Source organism: Salmo salar, chromosome ssa06 (genome assembly GCF_905237065.1).
Source record: "Salmo salar chromosome ssa06, Ssal_v3.1, whole genome shotgun sequence".
Taxonomy (NCBI): domain Eukaryota; kingdom Metazoa; phylum Chordata; class Actinopteri; order Salmoniformes; family Salmonidae; genus Salmo; species Salmo salar.
In genome coordinates, this window is record NC_059447.1 from 56,315,692 (window position 1) to 56,330,888 (window position 15,197).

The 15,197-nt window shown below is 42.8% G+C and overlaps 1 protein-coding gene across 1 annotated transcript in view; it reads right to left on the reverse strand.

Moving 5' to 3' along the window:
* Positions 1-15,197, reverse strand: part of LOC106607672 (connector enhancer of kinase suppressor of ras 3) — a 44,687-nt gene that overhangs the window by 7,297 nt on the left and 22,193 nt on the right. The window contains 9 exon segments of the mRNA XM_014204872.2: positions 6,976-7,062; positions 8,609-8,805; positions 9,044-9,171; positions 10,272-10,418; positions 10,688-10,756; positions 10,879-10,938; positions 11,111-11,230; positions 12,902-12,943; positions 13,836-13,923. Of these exon segments, the coding sequence (XP_014060347.2) occupies positions 6,976-7,062; positions 8,609-8,805; positions 9,044-9,171; positions 10,272-10,418; positions 10,688-10,756; positions 10,879-10,938; positions 11,111-11,230; positions 12,902-12,943; positions 13,836-13,923 (938 nt within the window).

A 15,197-nucleotide genomic window follows, 5' to 3' on the forward strand; every position in this document is an offset into this window, starting at 1 on the left:
AGCTGTACTCACATTAAGCATCTTCAATACAAAATTAAATCTAGAATCGGCTTCCTATTTTGCAACAAAGCATCCTTCACTCATGCTGCCAAACATACCCTAAAACTGACTATCCTACCGATCCTTGACTTCGGCGATGTTATTTACAAAATAGCCTCCAACACTCTACTCAGCAAATTGGATGCAGTCTATCACAGTGCCATCCGTTTTGTCACCAAAGCCCCATATACTACCCACCACTGCGACCTGTATGCTCTCGTTGGCTGGCCCTCGCTTCATATTCGTCACCAAACTCATTGGCTCCAGGTCATCTATAAGTCTTTGCTAGGTAAAGCCTCGCCTTATCTCAGCTCACTGGTCACCGTAGCAGCACCCACCCGTAGCACGAGCAGCAGGTATATTTCACTGGTCACCCCCAAAGCCAATTTCTCCTTTGGCCGCCTTTCCTTCCAGTTCTCTGCTGCCAATGACTGGAATAAACTGCAAAAATCACTGAAGCTGGAGACTCATATCTCCCTCACTAGCTTTAAGCACCAGCTGTCAGAGCAGCTCACAGATCACTGCACCTGTACATAGCTCATCTGTAAATAGCCCATCCAACTACCTCATCCCCATACTGTTATTTATTTTATTTATTTTGCTCCTTTGCACACCAGTATCTCTACTTGCACACTCATCTTCTGCACATCTATCACTCCAGTGTTTAATTGCTATATTGTAATTATTTTGCCACTATGGCCTATTTATTGCCTTACCTCCCTTATCCTACCTCATTTGCACACAATCTATATAGACTTTTTCTATTGTATTATTGACTGTATGTTTGTTTATTCCATGTGTAACTCTGTGTTGTTGTTTGTGTCGCACTGCTTTGCTTTATCTTGGCCAGGTCGCAGTTGTAAATGAGAACTTGTTCTCAACTAGCCTACCTGGTTAAATAAAGGTGAAAAAAAACTATTAGGATTTCCCTTGTTAGTCTTGTCTCTTTAGCCAGAAACTGCTTTTTTATTATTGATGAATAATGAATTGAATGACATCTGAATGTACATTTAAAGGTATCCCAAACAATAAGGGGATTTTCTGAACCTATATTATACTGGAAAAATTCAGTTATAAATTATTTTGTCTTAGTTACAAATAAGTTGTCCTCCAGTAAACTTTGATTAAATTTCCAATATCCCCATCCATGTGGAAAATCTATAACAGATTTGTGAATGCCAATTAGATGATGATCCGATCGCATTCTGTCTCCTATTAAAACTTTTTTAACCTTTGTTGCAAGAGAGAAAGAGACAAGAATGTAGTCAAGACGACTAGCTTGATTAAGTCTCCTCCATGTATGTCTCACTAAGTCGGGGTTTTTTAGTCTCCAGATATCCACTATTTCTAATGTTTCCATAATATTTGTGATTTCCTTAAGAGCACGATGATGATAGTTTGTAGAGTGATTACCTTTATGGTCCATTGAGATACTTAACACTGTGTTATAGTCTCCTACCATAAGGATTTGATAATTTGTGTAAGTTCAATAAATTGGTATAAATGTTTTAGAAGAAGTGTGGATCATCCTGATTTGGACCATGTAGATTAATGAGCCAAATCTCTTTTTCGTCCACTTTCATATCAAAATTCAAAAGGCACTCACACATCTGAGCAATCTTATTGCAGGTGCATGGCAACAGTTGAAACAGGATGAAGGAAAAAGGAAACCGCACACTGCTCTTGATAGTATCACTGATATTTAATAAGCTTACGTATCGGCCTCACTGCCTTCGTCAGAGCTTTTGTGAATTTTCTGAAAACAGCACCTCTATGTAGACCTAGCCCCACCCACATCCATTCCACGCATGGAAAGGGGTTGGAGGCAAAGGAAAAATAAATAAGTGCTACCAAACATAACAATATGCATTTCACAAACACTACAAAAGTGTATAAATAAGACGCATTAAACACGTCCATAAAACCACAATGAGGACATATCAAGTTTTCATTAATCATTGGGTACATCGCACGAAAAAGGCTGTGAGGCCGATACGTAAGCTTATTAAATATCAGTGATACTATCGAGCAGTGTCCACTTTCATATCAAAAGGATCCACCTTCCTTGCGAATCACACCTTTTGAGTTCCTTTGTCCATGACAGAAAATTATTTCACCACCCCATTCCTTTTTCCATGCAACTTCATCTAAGGATGTAGAGTGAGTTTCCTGTAAACAGTATATGTTATATTCCTTTTCTTTTAGCCATGTAAAGACTGATCTTCTTTTTGTATAATCTGCTAAACCATTACAATAATAACTAGCTATAATTATTTCACCCTTTACCATAACTAGATACTATTCTCAGTCTAAATTGACCATAATTAGTGCTTGTAAAGTTACTGCCATCAGAGGTATTATGAAGGTCAAAACTAGAGCTTTCAAATGTCTGATATTTAGAATTCAAGAAATAGGTTCTAGCAATATTTGTTTTATTCCCTTGCCTGTTTGCCTGTGAGCCAATGCCACAGATGTTAGAAAATTGAGACAAGATATTATGTGTCTAGTAAATCTGAGTAGGTTGATGTGTATGATATTGGATGTGATTTAGTGAGAGTGTGTACAGTTGTGGCCAAAAGTTTTGAGAATGACACAAATATTAATTTCCACAAAGTTTGCTGCTTCAGTGTCTTTAGATATGTTTGTCAGATGTTACTATGGAATACTGAAGTATAATTACAAGCATTTCATACGTGTCAAAGGCTTTTGCTGACAATTACATGAAGTTGATGCAAAGAGTCAATATTTGCAGTGTTGGCCCTTCTTTTTCAAGACCTCTGCAATATGCCCTGGCATGCTGTCAATTAACTTCTGGGCCACATCCTGACTGATGGCAGCCCATTCTTGCATAATCAATGATTGGAGTTTGTCAGAATTTGTGGGGTTTTGTTTGTCCACCCGCCTCTTGAGGATTGACCACAAGTTCTCAATGGGATTAAGGTCTGGGGAGTTTCCTGGCCATGGACCCAAAATATCAATGTTTTGTTCCCTGAGCCACTTAGTTATCACTTTTGCCTTATGGCAAGGTGCTCCATCATGCTGGAAAAGGCATTGTTCGTCACCAAACTGTTCCTGGATGGTTGGGAGAAGTTGCTCTCGGAGGATGTGTTGGTACCATTCTTTATTCATGGCTGTGTTCTTAGGCAAAATTGTGAGTGAGCCCACTCCCTTGGCTGAGAAGCAACCCCACACATGAATGGTCTCAGGATGCTTTACTGTTGGCATGACACAGGACTGATGGTAGCGCTCACCTTGTCTTCTCCGGACAAGCTTTTTTCCGGATGCCCCAAACAATCGGAAAGGGATTCATCAGAGAAAATTACTTTACCCCAGTCCTCAGCAGTCCAATCCCTGTACCTTTTGCAGAATATCAGTCTGTCCCTGATGTTTTTCCTGGAGAGAAGTGGCTTCTTTGCTGCCCTTCTTGACACCAGGCCATCCTCGAAAAGTCTTCGCCTCACTGTGCGTGCAGATGCACTCACACCTGCCTGCTGCCATTCCTGAGCAAGCTCTGTACTGGTGGTGCCTCGATCCCGCAGCTGAATCAACTTTAGGAGATGGTCCTGGCACTTGACTTTCTTGGGTGCCCTGAAGCCTTCTTCACAACAATTGAACAGCTCTCTTTGAAATTCTTGATGATCCGATAAATGGTTGATTTAGGTGCAATCTTACTGGCAGCAATATCTCTGCCTGTGAAGCCCTTTTTGTGCAAAGCAATGGTGACGGCACGTGTTTCCTTGCGGTAACCATGGTTTACAGAGGAAGAACAATGATTCCAAGCACCACCTTCCTTTTAAAGCTTCCAGTCTGTTATTCAAATTCAATCAGCATGACAGAGTGATCTCCAGCCTTGTCCTCGTCAACACTCACACCTGTGTTAACGAGAGAATCACTGGCATGATGTCAGCTAGTCCTTTTGTGGCAGGGCTGAAATGCAGTGGAAATGTTTTGTTGAGATTCAGTTCATTTGCATGGCAAATAGGGACTTTGCAATTCATCTGATCACTCATCATAACATTCTGGAGTATATGCAAATTGCCATCATACAAACTGAGGCAGCAGACTTTGTGAAAATTAATATTTGTGTCATTCTCAAAACTTTTGGCCACGACTGTATGATGTCTGTATAAGAGTAAGACTATAATTTGCATGGATGAGTGTCTGTGTGTGTAACATGTATTGAGTATAGCCTTAATATTCATGATGATAATTGTATTCCATATTGTATCACCATCATAGTTGCATCATAATTACCTTAAACATCATTGAAAAACATATCCTAGCATTTCCATAGCAATTGACGTTTCACATGATCATGAAGGAGACCTTGCATTACTAGAGAGTTGGCTTCACTATAGTACAAATGTATTCCGTACAATATGTTATTATTCCCCAATGCCCCTATTCTGATATCTTCCCCTTGCTTGTTGTAAACATTTATAAACTTGTAGACAAATACATAAAAAAGATAGACAAACAATAAACACATTCAATCATAAAACAGTTCTCGGCAATGGAGAGAGAGGGAGAGAAGAGAAAATAGAAAAAGAGAGTGAGAGAAGAGAGTGAGATCAGGTGTGTGTGTGTGTGTATGTATAAGTCCGTATGTGTAAGTGAGCATGTAATTGAGTACGTGTGTGTTCATATCCACTTCATGATGTTCAGATATTTTTACAGTTCCCAGGTTTTCGTAACCTATAGTCCCTGTAGAATTTAGTACAGCCATGGTGTTATGGAGCTGTCTCGGAATAGCTGTCCATCTATAAAGAGACTGTCCACAATGAGAAAGGCACGCTTACCCTTCTCCCTTTGTACCGGATACAGTCTCTTACGACGACGTTCGTTTATCTCCCATGGAAATTGGTCATTGAGACTGAATTTGGTCCCTTTAACCTGTTATGGCTAGGGGGCAGTATTTTCACGGCCGGATAAAAAACGTACCCGATTTAATCTGATTATTACTCCTGCCCAGAAACTAGAATATGCATATAATTATTGGCTTTGGATAGAAAACACCCTAAAGTTTCTAAAACAGTTTGAATGGTGTCTGTGAGTATAACAGAACTCATATGGCAGGCAAAAACCTGAGAAGATTCCATACAGGAAGTGACCTGTCTGACAAGTTCTTGTTCATCTTGGCTCTTTTTATTGAAGACTCAGGATCTTTGCTGTAACGTGACACTTCCTACGGCTCCCATAGGCTCTCAGAACCCGGGAAAAAGCTGAATGATATCGAGGCAGCCTCTGGCTGAAACACATTATCGCCTTTGGTAAGTGGCCGATCAGAGGACAATGGGCTTAGGCGCGTGCACGAGTCGACCCCATGCTTTATTTTCTTTCGTCTTTTTACCTAAACGCAGATTCCCGGTCGGAATATTATCGCTTTTTTACGAGAAAAATGGCATAAAAATTGATTTTAAACAGCGGTTGACATGCTTCGAAGTACGGTAATGGAATATTTAGAATTTTTTTGTCATGAAATGCGTCGTGCTTGTCACCCTTCTTTACCATTCGGATAGTGTCTTGAACGCACAAACAAAACACCGCTATTTGGATATAACAATGGATTATTTGGGACCAAACCAACATTTGTTATTGAAGTAGAAGTCCTGGGAGTGCATTCTGACGAAGAACAGCAAAGGTAATAACATTTTTCTTATAGTAAATCTGACTTTGGTGAGTGCTAAACTTGCTGGGTGTCTAAATAGCTAGCCCTGTGATGCCGGGCTATCTACTGAGAATATTGCAAAATGTGCTTTCACCGAAAAGCTATTTTAAAATCGGACATAGCGAGTGCATAGAGGAGTTCTCTATCTATAATTCTTAAAATAATTGTTATGTTTTTTGTGAACGTTTATCGTGAGTAATTTAGTAAATTCATCGGAAGATTGCGGGGGGTCTGCTAGTTCTGAACGTCACATGCTAATGTAAAAAGCTGGTTTTTGATATAAATATGAACTTGATTGAATAAAACATGCATGTATTGTATAACATAATGTCCTAGGGGTGTCATCTGATGAAGATCATCAAAGGTTAGTGCTGCATTTAGCTGTGGTTTGGATTTATGTGACATTATATGCTAGCTTGAAAAATGGGTGTCTGATTATTTCTGGCTGGGTACTCTGTTGACATAATCTAATGTTTTGCTTTCGTTGTAAAGCCTTTTTGAAATCGGACACTGTGGTTAGATAAAGGAGAGTCTTGTCTTTAAAATGGTGTAAAATAGTCATATGTTTGAAAAATTGAAGTTTTTGTATTTTTGAGGAATTTGTAATTCGCGCCACGCCCATCATTGGCTATTGGAGCAGGTGTTCCGGTAGGGGAACGTCTAGATGCCTTCCCCTGCTTTTGATCAGCTCCTTTTGTTGGTAGTGTTCAAATTTTGCGATGTCTGCATAATTAATACCAAAGCAAATTAATATCCATGTGTCCTATCTGTGCTTGAAGTTTAAAACAGTTAACCCCAACTAAGGTAGCAGTGTTATTAACATTTTTATCGAAACATGTTCTCAGAATGTTATTAAATAACCTATCATTTCTGTTCTCAGAACGTTAATAAAACCTCCCAGGAAATCTTTCAGGGAATCATAGTAAAATGTTCTCAGAACCTCCCTTTAACCTAAAAATGAACGTTCCCAGAACAGGCAAAATGTTCACTTCCGTTCTCAAAATGTACAAAGAAACGTTCAGTTTTACCGGTCAGGAAACGTATAGCTTTGTTCCCAGAACCAAAAACATACGTTCCCACAACTTCCAAGGAACCAAATGTGCTAGCTGGGCTATTCCCTAAATAGCCAGGACCTTATGGACTCTGGTTAAATGTAGTGCACTATTTAGTGAATTGGGTGCCATTTGGGACACAGCCTGAGTTACTGCGCTGCTTTGTTTTGCCTGTGTTTTAACCAGGCAGGTGTACTGTAGCTGTAGCATGCTTACCTTTCCTCCCTTGAGGCCAGGGTCTGGAGGACGAATCCGACATGCCCAAACACGTGTCTACAGGCATGGACAGGGGCCGCTGTTTACCTGTAAAGTAGAGTTCAAATGTTCTGTAATTACTACTTATGCCAATATCGATCTCATCAATCTTTCTGAATGGGGGTGTAGGAATTGTTTCTGCTTATAATTTCCAACATTTTAGTAGGCTATTTGTTAGTCAACTATATTTAGATACAGGCAGCTTCTCTTCTGTCATTATATGTTGCCCTAGAAGACTAAATAAACACTTGCTCACCAGAATAATGTCATAAATGATAGAATGAATGCATCAATCTAGTTAACATCGGTATAGTTCTCTCTGTCATCTCTGCTTCTTTCACCTAGCAAAGACATTTAGGGACCGGGGAGAAAATGTAATAACCCCTCAAAATATGTTCTGTGCAGAATTTGGCATCAGATTGACTGGTCATAAGGAAATAGAAAGCTGTGAAAAAGACCCAGCATGTTTCTGATAAGATTTCTGAAATACTATCAGCTTTTATGATGCTGATAAAGATAGCATCTATACAGATGGTCCCTAACTGCGCATTCACATTCTCTCAAGATCCTGAAAAAGACTATGTGAGAGGTTATAGACCTACAGTCAGTGTCCAGATTTCAGTTTCCATTTAATTTAACAGTAGGCTACAGTTCCCTTGATGTGTCATAAGCCTATTTGAAATCCCAGTCATATGACTGTCCCGAGTGGCGCAGTGGTCTAAGGCACTGCATCACAGTGCTTGAGGTGTCACCACAGACCCGGGTTCGATCCCAGGCTGTGTCACAGCTGAACGCGACCGGGAAACCCATGAGGCGATGCACAATTGGCTCTGGGGAGGGTTTGGCAGGCCGGGATGTCCATGTCCTTATGCATGCGGGCCGGGCGCAGACACGCTGACTTCGGTCGCGTGTACAGTGTTTCCTCCGACACATTGGGGCTTCCGGGTTAAGCGAGCAGTGTGGCTTGGTAGGGTTGTGTTTCGGAGGACGCATGGGTCCGTACGGGAGTTGCAGCGATGGGACAAGACCGTAACTACTGATTGGATATCATGAAAACATATCTATAAAATGTGTATAGCGCCTCACAATCATCACACAGAACATAGGCACTGCTGTCTTCCTCTTTTACCACTTTCCCAAATCCTCCATTCTCTTTGTTTTCAACTCTCCATTTCACGGCTTTTCTCTTATTGAATTAAACTCCGACATTGTCATTTTTGCCTCAGTGGATTGACATAACTTTTTCTTTCAGTTCCCAAAAGCTTATGGCGATTGGCGTGTAGGCTATTTGGTGCCCGTAAAGCTAGGCATACGCACTATTGCCAGATAGCCCCAAAATAATGAAAGAAAAACCTCAATGTAGCCTATAGATATAAATTGCACCGCTACCCACCCGCCCGTCCTTCATCCACACAATATTTCATGACCCTAAACCCACCCGCAGATATAACCGTTGGGACTGCAAGTTATGAGTCAACCTACACGTCACTAGTTCCCACAACTTCCAAGGAACCAAATGTGCTAGCTGGGGTGCTTGTTTGTGTGTGTTTGTGTGTGCGAGCGAGCGTGCATGTGTGTCTGTTATGGTACTGACCCCTTGTGGAGGTCCGTTGTCTCAGGCGGGCTACTGGGGCTGGTTGGATGTTGGGCTCAGGGGGAGGACAGACTTTGATCTTGTTGTCATAGTCTGCGATGGTGAAGCGTCGTCTACCCTCATCCAGGAAGGAGTTAGGAGACTGAGAACCCTTTGGTCTCAGTTGGACCTTCACACTCACTTTAGGCTTCCCATCCCTTAGATGAGTGGCATATGAGGTGGAAAAGAAGGGAAATGTCAAGGTCAGCTAACAGAGCACTAATATGAATTCTAGAGGAGGCTGGTGAGAGGAGCTATTTATTCAATTCCAGCCATTACAATGAGCCCGTCCTCCTATAGCTCCTCTCACCAGTCTCCTGTGATAAATTCAATGATGGGTACAAAGACAGAGAGACAGACAGACTGAATAAGTGACTGACTGACTCAGACACTCACCGTGGGGTGTATGGGACAGTGGGGGGAGGAGGGATAAACAGGTCCAGATTGGTCTGCTTCTCTTTCTTCATGAGGGCTTCAGAGGGGGCATGTTTTGGAGACTGGACCTTGGGCATACTGGGGGCACTCTAATACACAAAGCAACAAAATACTTGTTTTTAGAAGAAAGATCTGACAAAAATGTTGTCATATAAAGTCACTGATAACCTGGGCAGAGATATGTGTTAAATGTGTGAGGCAGCTTAGCTGTTAAAACCAGAAAGCCTTCTCTACAAGTACACTGTATCAGCTAAATGAAACAATACCATTACGTAATATGCCGTTATTTCTAATTAAGCTAACTTTCGTTTGGTAAATCCACCAATAGTGGCCTGGTTTAGTATGACTGTGAGGACCTGAGACCTGGCGTGGACACACTACACTTAGCAGACGACTTATTACACAACAAGGGTATTTTTTCATCTTTAATTCCTTCCTGCCCACTTCAGAGGTTCTCAGCTCGTTCCCAAGGCCCAATATTGTCCCTAACGCAGGAATAAAGTCCTTTTTTAGATTACTGTAATTACACAAACAGATCTAAAAGGCTTTACAGGGTCCATTTTTTGTGTTTGTCTCTCTCAAAACCAATGTGTGACCTTTGTTAGGTCTGGGCGGAGTGTAGCCTCTAACGGTGAACTAAGAGACGAGGTGTAGACAGTCAGGGATTGGTAAGACTCTTAGACTAGAGATCTCTCTGGACTCGAAGATTAGAGGGTATTCAGGGCACCACTGACTCAGCCCACAACTGACATTTAAGCACTATGCAATCTATTTAAAACACACATCCTGAACACAGCCTATTAGGTCACATTAGACCCATTGTCTTTGTGAACATGAGTCACGTTCAAAACATGTCTGACATCAGTACATGCTCAGACTTTGTGCTATTCTTTTTCTTTTTTTTAAGAAAGAGGGGAAGAAGGCTTTCATTGTTCACCCTTACAACCCACCCAGTGGAAGACGCAGCCTGGTTGGCTGAGGAACTGAGGAATTGGTCCTCTCTTGTCAAACCCCACCAAAAAGAAACAGCTTTGGGATACCAAACACACACATTTCACACCTATGATGGCAGATGAAAATACATCCAGAATTGATTCAACACTAGGATATCAACGGGGGATAAGGGGAGATGGTCTACCTGCCTTACAGGTGTTCTTCAATCAACTGTGTGTGTGTGATGGGGCTCTACCTGCACCAGGGGGGGCCTCCAGCGCATGTTCTTCAGGGGGGCCGGGGTGAAGCTACAGGTACCCGAGGGCCTCTTCTTCACCACCAGACTAACGCCTGCGGTGTCCGCCTTCAGCTTACCCACCAGGTTCTTCAGCTGCCAGCCCACCTGGAGACACCAAAGACAGACAGATAGGACAGCTCGCCAGACACAGCCAGCATCACAACCCTCATCATAACCAACATCATCACAACTATCAACAAACCCCATCAACAACCCATTTCCATTAGCGACTGTACTCTCACGCTGCAATGAAACGAGCTGATCATCTGCCTTGCTTTCTTGTTGGGCAAGATTAAACAAAAAAACAGATCTCTCTCTGCCCTGGGTAAGTGGTACAATTGATCAATAGGGGGTAGCGAAGAAGAACCACCTACCACTGTCTGCTTGTTGACCTGGATGACCTCGTCTCCAGCATGGATCCTGTGTGTTCTGTCTGCCGGAGACTGGAGGACAGAGGGTGATAGATAGAGGATGAGCATATAAACATCACAGGAGTTCATTCACCCTGACTGGATCCCTCCAGACCGTCTTGGACTACTACTGTCAGAATGGATGGGATACTCACATGTTCTGTGGTTCCAGTGATGACGTGAAGCCCATCGTAGGTGGATTTGATATACATCCCCTGAGAAGATCCAGGACAACATAAGGAAGAAGCAATCGATCTCGGAGACTGAGATATCAAACAGTACATCTAGCTTGGGCTGATCATGTAAGATCCCTATGGGCCCTGGTCAAAAGTAGTGCACTATATAGGGCATATGGTGCCACTTTGGACGCATGCTAACTCTTCTCACCAGTCCTTCTCCAGGTCTGATGTTGGTGATGTGGACCTCCTCCAGACAGGCCATCTGACTCTTCTGAGGGTCGGAGGTCATCCTCATTGTCTGCTCGCAGATCACGTTCAGAGCCACAGACTGGAATGGAACATATAACGGAAAGCACTCAGCTACAATGTCTCATAACACCAATAGATTTCACTGGATTGGGAAATAACCATGGTTGTTGTAATCTCGTTCACAAGACACTGCCTCCCAATGTATGCGCAATTAGCCTGGGGACAAGGTTACAGTCCTTGTAAAGAGCTATTTTGGTGAGGACTTCGGTGTAGTGGATCTCTGGTGTGTGGTCATTCATGGAGCCTAAATTCAGGAGAGGGGAGGGACAGACTGTAGTCACACACGTCCTGACTGGATTGGCTAACGGCTGATAATGACTGGGTTTCTTTCAAAAGGCATTTAAGCATGGGTGTTACTTTGCCTTGTGCTTGTATCTCTGCACACTGCCCTCATTGAATTGAAAATGATCATTTTTCACTTCTTTTGCTTTGGATTTGTCTTCTGATAAAAACGGGTCGTAGGAACTTCAATTGCACCACAAGGTGTCCTAATCTCGTCAGATGGGTAGGGTCTCCGACAAGGCATGATGCCATAACGCTGTCATTACTTGGTGTGCGAGGCTGTAGTTCGGACCGTCAAAACAAAGGGAGCTGTTTGTTCCTGGAGAACTCTACAGAACACTGAGGCCTGACACAGACCACGGAAGTCTGACAACGACTTGCATAAGCATTGTACAACTTGGCAGTAAACAGCCTAGCATGGAGGCTGAGGTGATACATCGGGTCAGGCTCTGAGGGAAACTGCAGATAATCCAAAATAATATTATCGGCTAGTTAATGAAGTTTTTAGCTGACTGTGTGAACGAACGGCCCCTTTGGCAGTGTTATCTAACACAGGATGTGGAAACAGGGCTTCTGTGGACCATCACGGAACTGGGATGCCTCCTAAATGGCACCCTATTCTCTATGTAGTGCATTACTTTTGCCCAGGGTTTATAGGGTCAAAAATAGTGCACTATATAGGGAATAGGGTGTCATTTGTATAAATAAAGCCCTACACCCATACGGGAACACAGCACACAAAACAAGGATGACTGTAAAAGGGAAGTGCTTGTTTGTTTGTGTATGTGTGTTTGTATGTGTGTGTGCTTCCCTACAAGAATAGTAAACAAACAAAAATGTTACCAATTGGGGACATTTTCTTAGGTCAAATGCTATTTCTTGGCGGTTTAGGGTTAAGGTTAGAACTAGCGTTTGGGTTAGAATTAGGTTTAGGGTTAGGAGATAGGGTTAGTTTTAGGGTTAGAGGCTAAGGTTAAGGTTAGGTTAGGTTTTGGGGTTAAGGTTAGGTTTAGGGTAAGGGTTAGAGTTAGGTTTAGGATTAGGGGTTAGGGAAAATAGGATTTTAAATGGGACTGAATTGTGTCCCCACAAGGTTAGTTATACAAGACTGTGTGTGTGTGTGTGTGTGTCTGTGTGTGTGTGTGTGTGTGTGTGTGTGTGTGTGTGTGTGTGTGTGTGTGTGTGTGTGTGTGTGTGTGTGCGTGCGTGCGTGCGTGCGTGCGTGCGTGAGCGCGTGGGTGCGTGCGCATATGTACATGCATGCCTGTGGGTACTGTATGCGTGAGTGTGCTTCCTTGCGTGTATGCCTGTGTGTAATATCTGTGTGTGTTGAGTTTATTTTGAAGCTCCAGGGCTGAACCGGTAAACAGAGTCCAAACCAGAGATAAAAAGAGGAACCATTACTTACTACTTGTAGTATCTTCTCCTCCATCTCATAAACTGTGCAGTCCTGCAAATTAAGGACAGAAGTATATGTGAGAAGATGTTAGTCAAAACACTCCAAGCTACACAATACCAGTGGTGGACAAATATTTGTGAAATAAAACACTGGGGAGTGAATGCAAACAGGAATGCAAAAGTTGCACAAATATACAGGACGATGGTTCTTGTGGGCACTTAAATAACATCTCCCTAGAAACAGTGTGACAAGATGATTGCATGACAGTTCCTGGACACTGCTCCGACTCTGTATCCTATTCCCTATTTAGTGCGCTACTTTTAACCAGGACCCTATGAGCCCTGGTCAAAGGTAGTACACTAAACAGTGAAAGGGGTGCCATTTGGGACACAGGCACTATCCTTCACTATGGGTTTTGTGGAGGACAGCAAAATTGGGCTACTAAGCACGTTTTGATCTTTCCTCCTTCCACGTGCTGCTGGTGGAGGTCTTCAGTGGAAACATATGTGCTTTAAACTGTCAGTAGTCCTGCTCTCATTGCATCCTGTGGTGTGTGTCTGAATAGGGCACACCTTCAGCTAACACTTCCTATTTGAACTCCACCTGAATGTGTAATAGAACCAATAGCCTCTCATTCAGGGTTTTTAAGGTCTTCTTTCACAGACGTTATTGTAAGATGGGCTAACTTTGAAACCACAGAGAATTTTCTCAGAGATGTTTTGCTTTTACATGACTTAAAAAAGCTGCCATTTTTGGTTCGCAGAATGCTCATGAGAGAGGCCCTGTGTGTATTTCGGTGTTGACTAGCAGCATGAAAGAAATTTACTGAGGGGGCAAGATCCATCATGCTAATTTCTCAAACCCACAAAAGTTGTTACGTTATAGTCTCCCCAAAGTCCTATGAAACCTCATGAGAGTGAATAGTGATGATTAGAGAACGAACCTTCTGAACGGTGGAGGTGAGCTCCAGACACAGCTGAATGATCCGGTTCTTAGTGGAGGTGAAGTCACTGATCCCTGTCAAAGGAGTCCTGTCATAGACACAAACCAGAGGAGAGACATGAGTCAGTCACCTCCATAAAACACACCACAGTTAGGGCTTTTACGATGGCCTTATTACATGACCGCAGTCAAATTCCACGTGACCGTTTAGTCATGGTAATTAGGCTTCTCTAAGCTCTGATGCTGCTGCTGGTCATTAGTAGTCTACCAAACTTGCTAACTTCCTGGTACTCAGCACTCTATTGTCCCTCTAATCACTCTGACATCAATGCATTTGTTTTCAATCAATCCATCAGCTTTATATAGACTAGGCCTACTATATTTATTTAATCAACTTTCCTAATTGCTATGCTTTACAACAGGAGTATAGTCTACCTGGCTGGCATGAAAATGAACCATGGGAAAAGGATCCTTCATTCGCTATATAAGTGCATCAACGACATGTATTTTCCCCCCTGCCCCTGTTTCAAGACAGGTGCATGATAATGGTCCATTCTAGATCAAAACAAATTGCACACATACATTTATATTATTTAGTATTTGTAAAGGCAAAATTACATTAAGAATAGTCTGATGGGTGACAATATTAGCCTATCACTTGTGAATGATGTATTATCACTTGTGAGTGATGCCCAGCGTGTGCAGTAAATCAACAACAAAAACATTAAGCACATTAATCCGCTTTACAACCAGTGTAGAGCCTAAGAGACAATTTATGTTTTTTTTTTCTCTCCCCAATTGGTAGTAGTTACAGTCTTGTCTCATCGCTGCAACTCCCGTACGGACTCGGGAGAGGCGAAGGTCGAGAGCCATGCGTCCTCCGATACCCAACCTAGCCACACTGCTTCTTGACACAATGCACATCCAACCCGGAAGCCAGCCGCACCAATGTGTCGGAGGAAACACCGTACACCTGGCGACCGTGTCAGCGTGCACTGCGCCCGGCTCAACACAGGAGTCGCTAGTGCGCGATGAGACAAGGACATCCCTGCCGGCCAAACCCTCCCTAACCCGGACGACACTGGGCCAATTGTGCGCCGCCCCATGGGCCTCCCGGTCGCAACCAGCTGCGACAGAGCCTGGGCTCGAACCCAGAATCTCTGGTGGCACAGCTACCAGTGCCTTAGACCACTGCGCCACCCAGGAGGCCTGACAAGTTATGCTTGATCCGAAAATGCTGTCAGATTTTCACCATAAAAATGCACCTTTATAATAAAGCATTACATGCAAAATCGCATTTGTGGTAATTTTTGAGAATAGTGTTTTCCCGCTAATTGATTGCATTTTGGAACATACGCGCGTA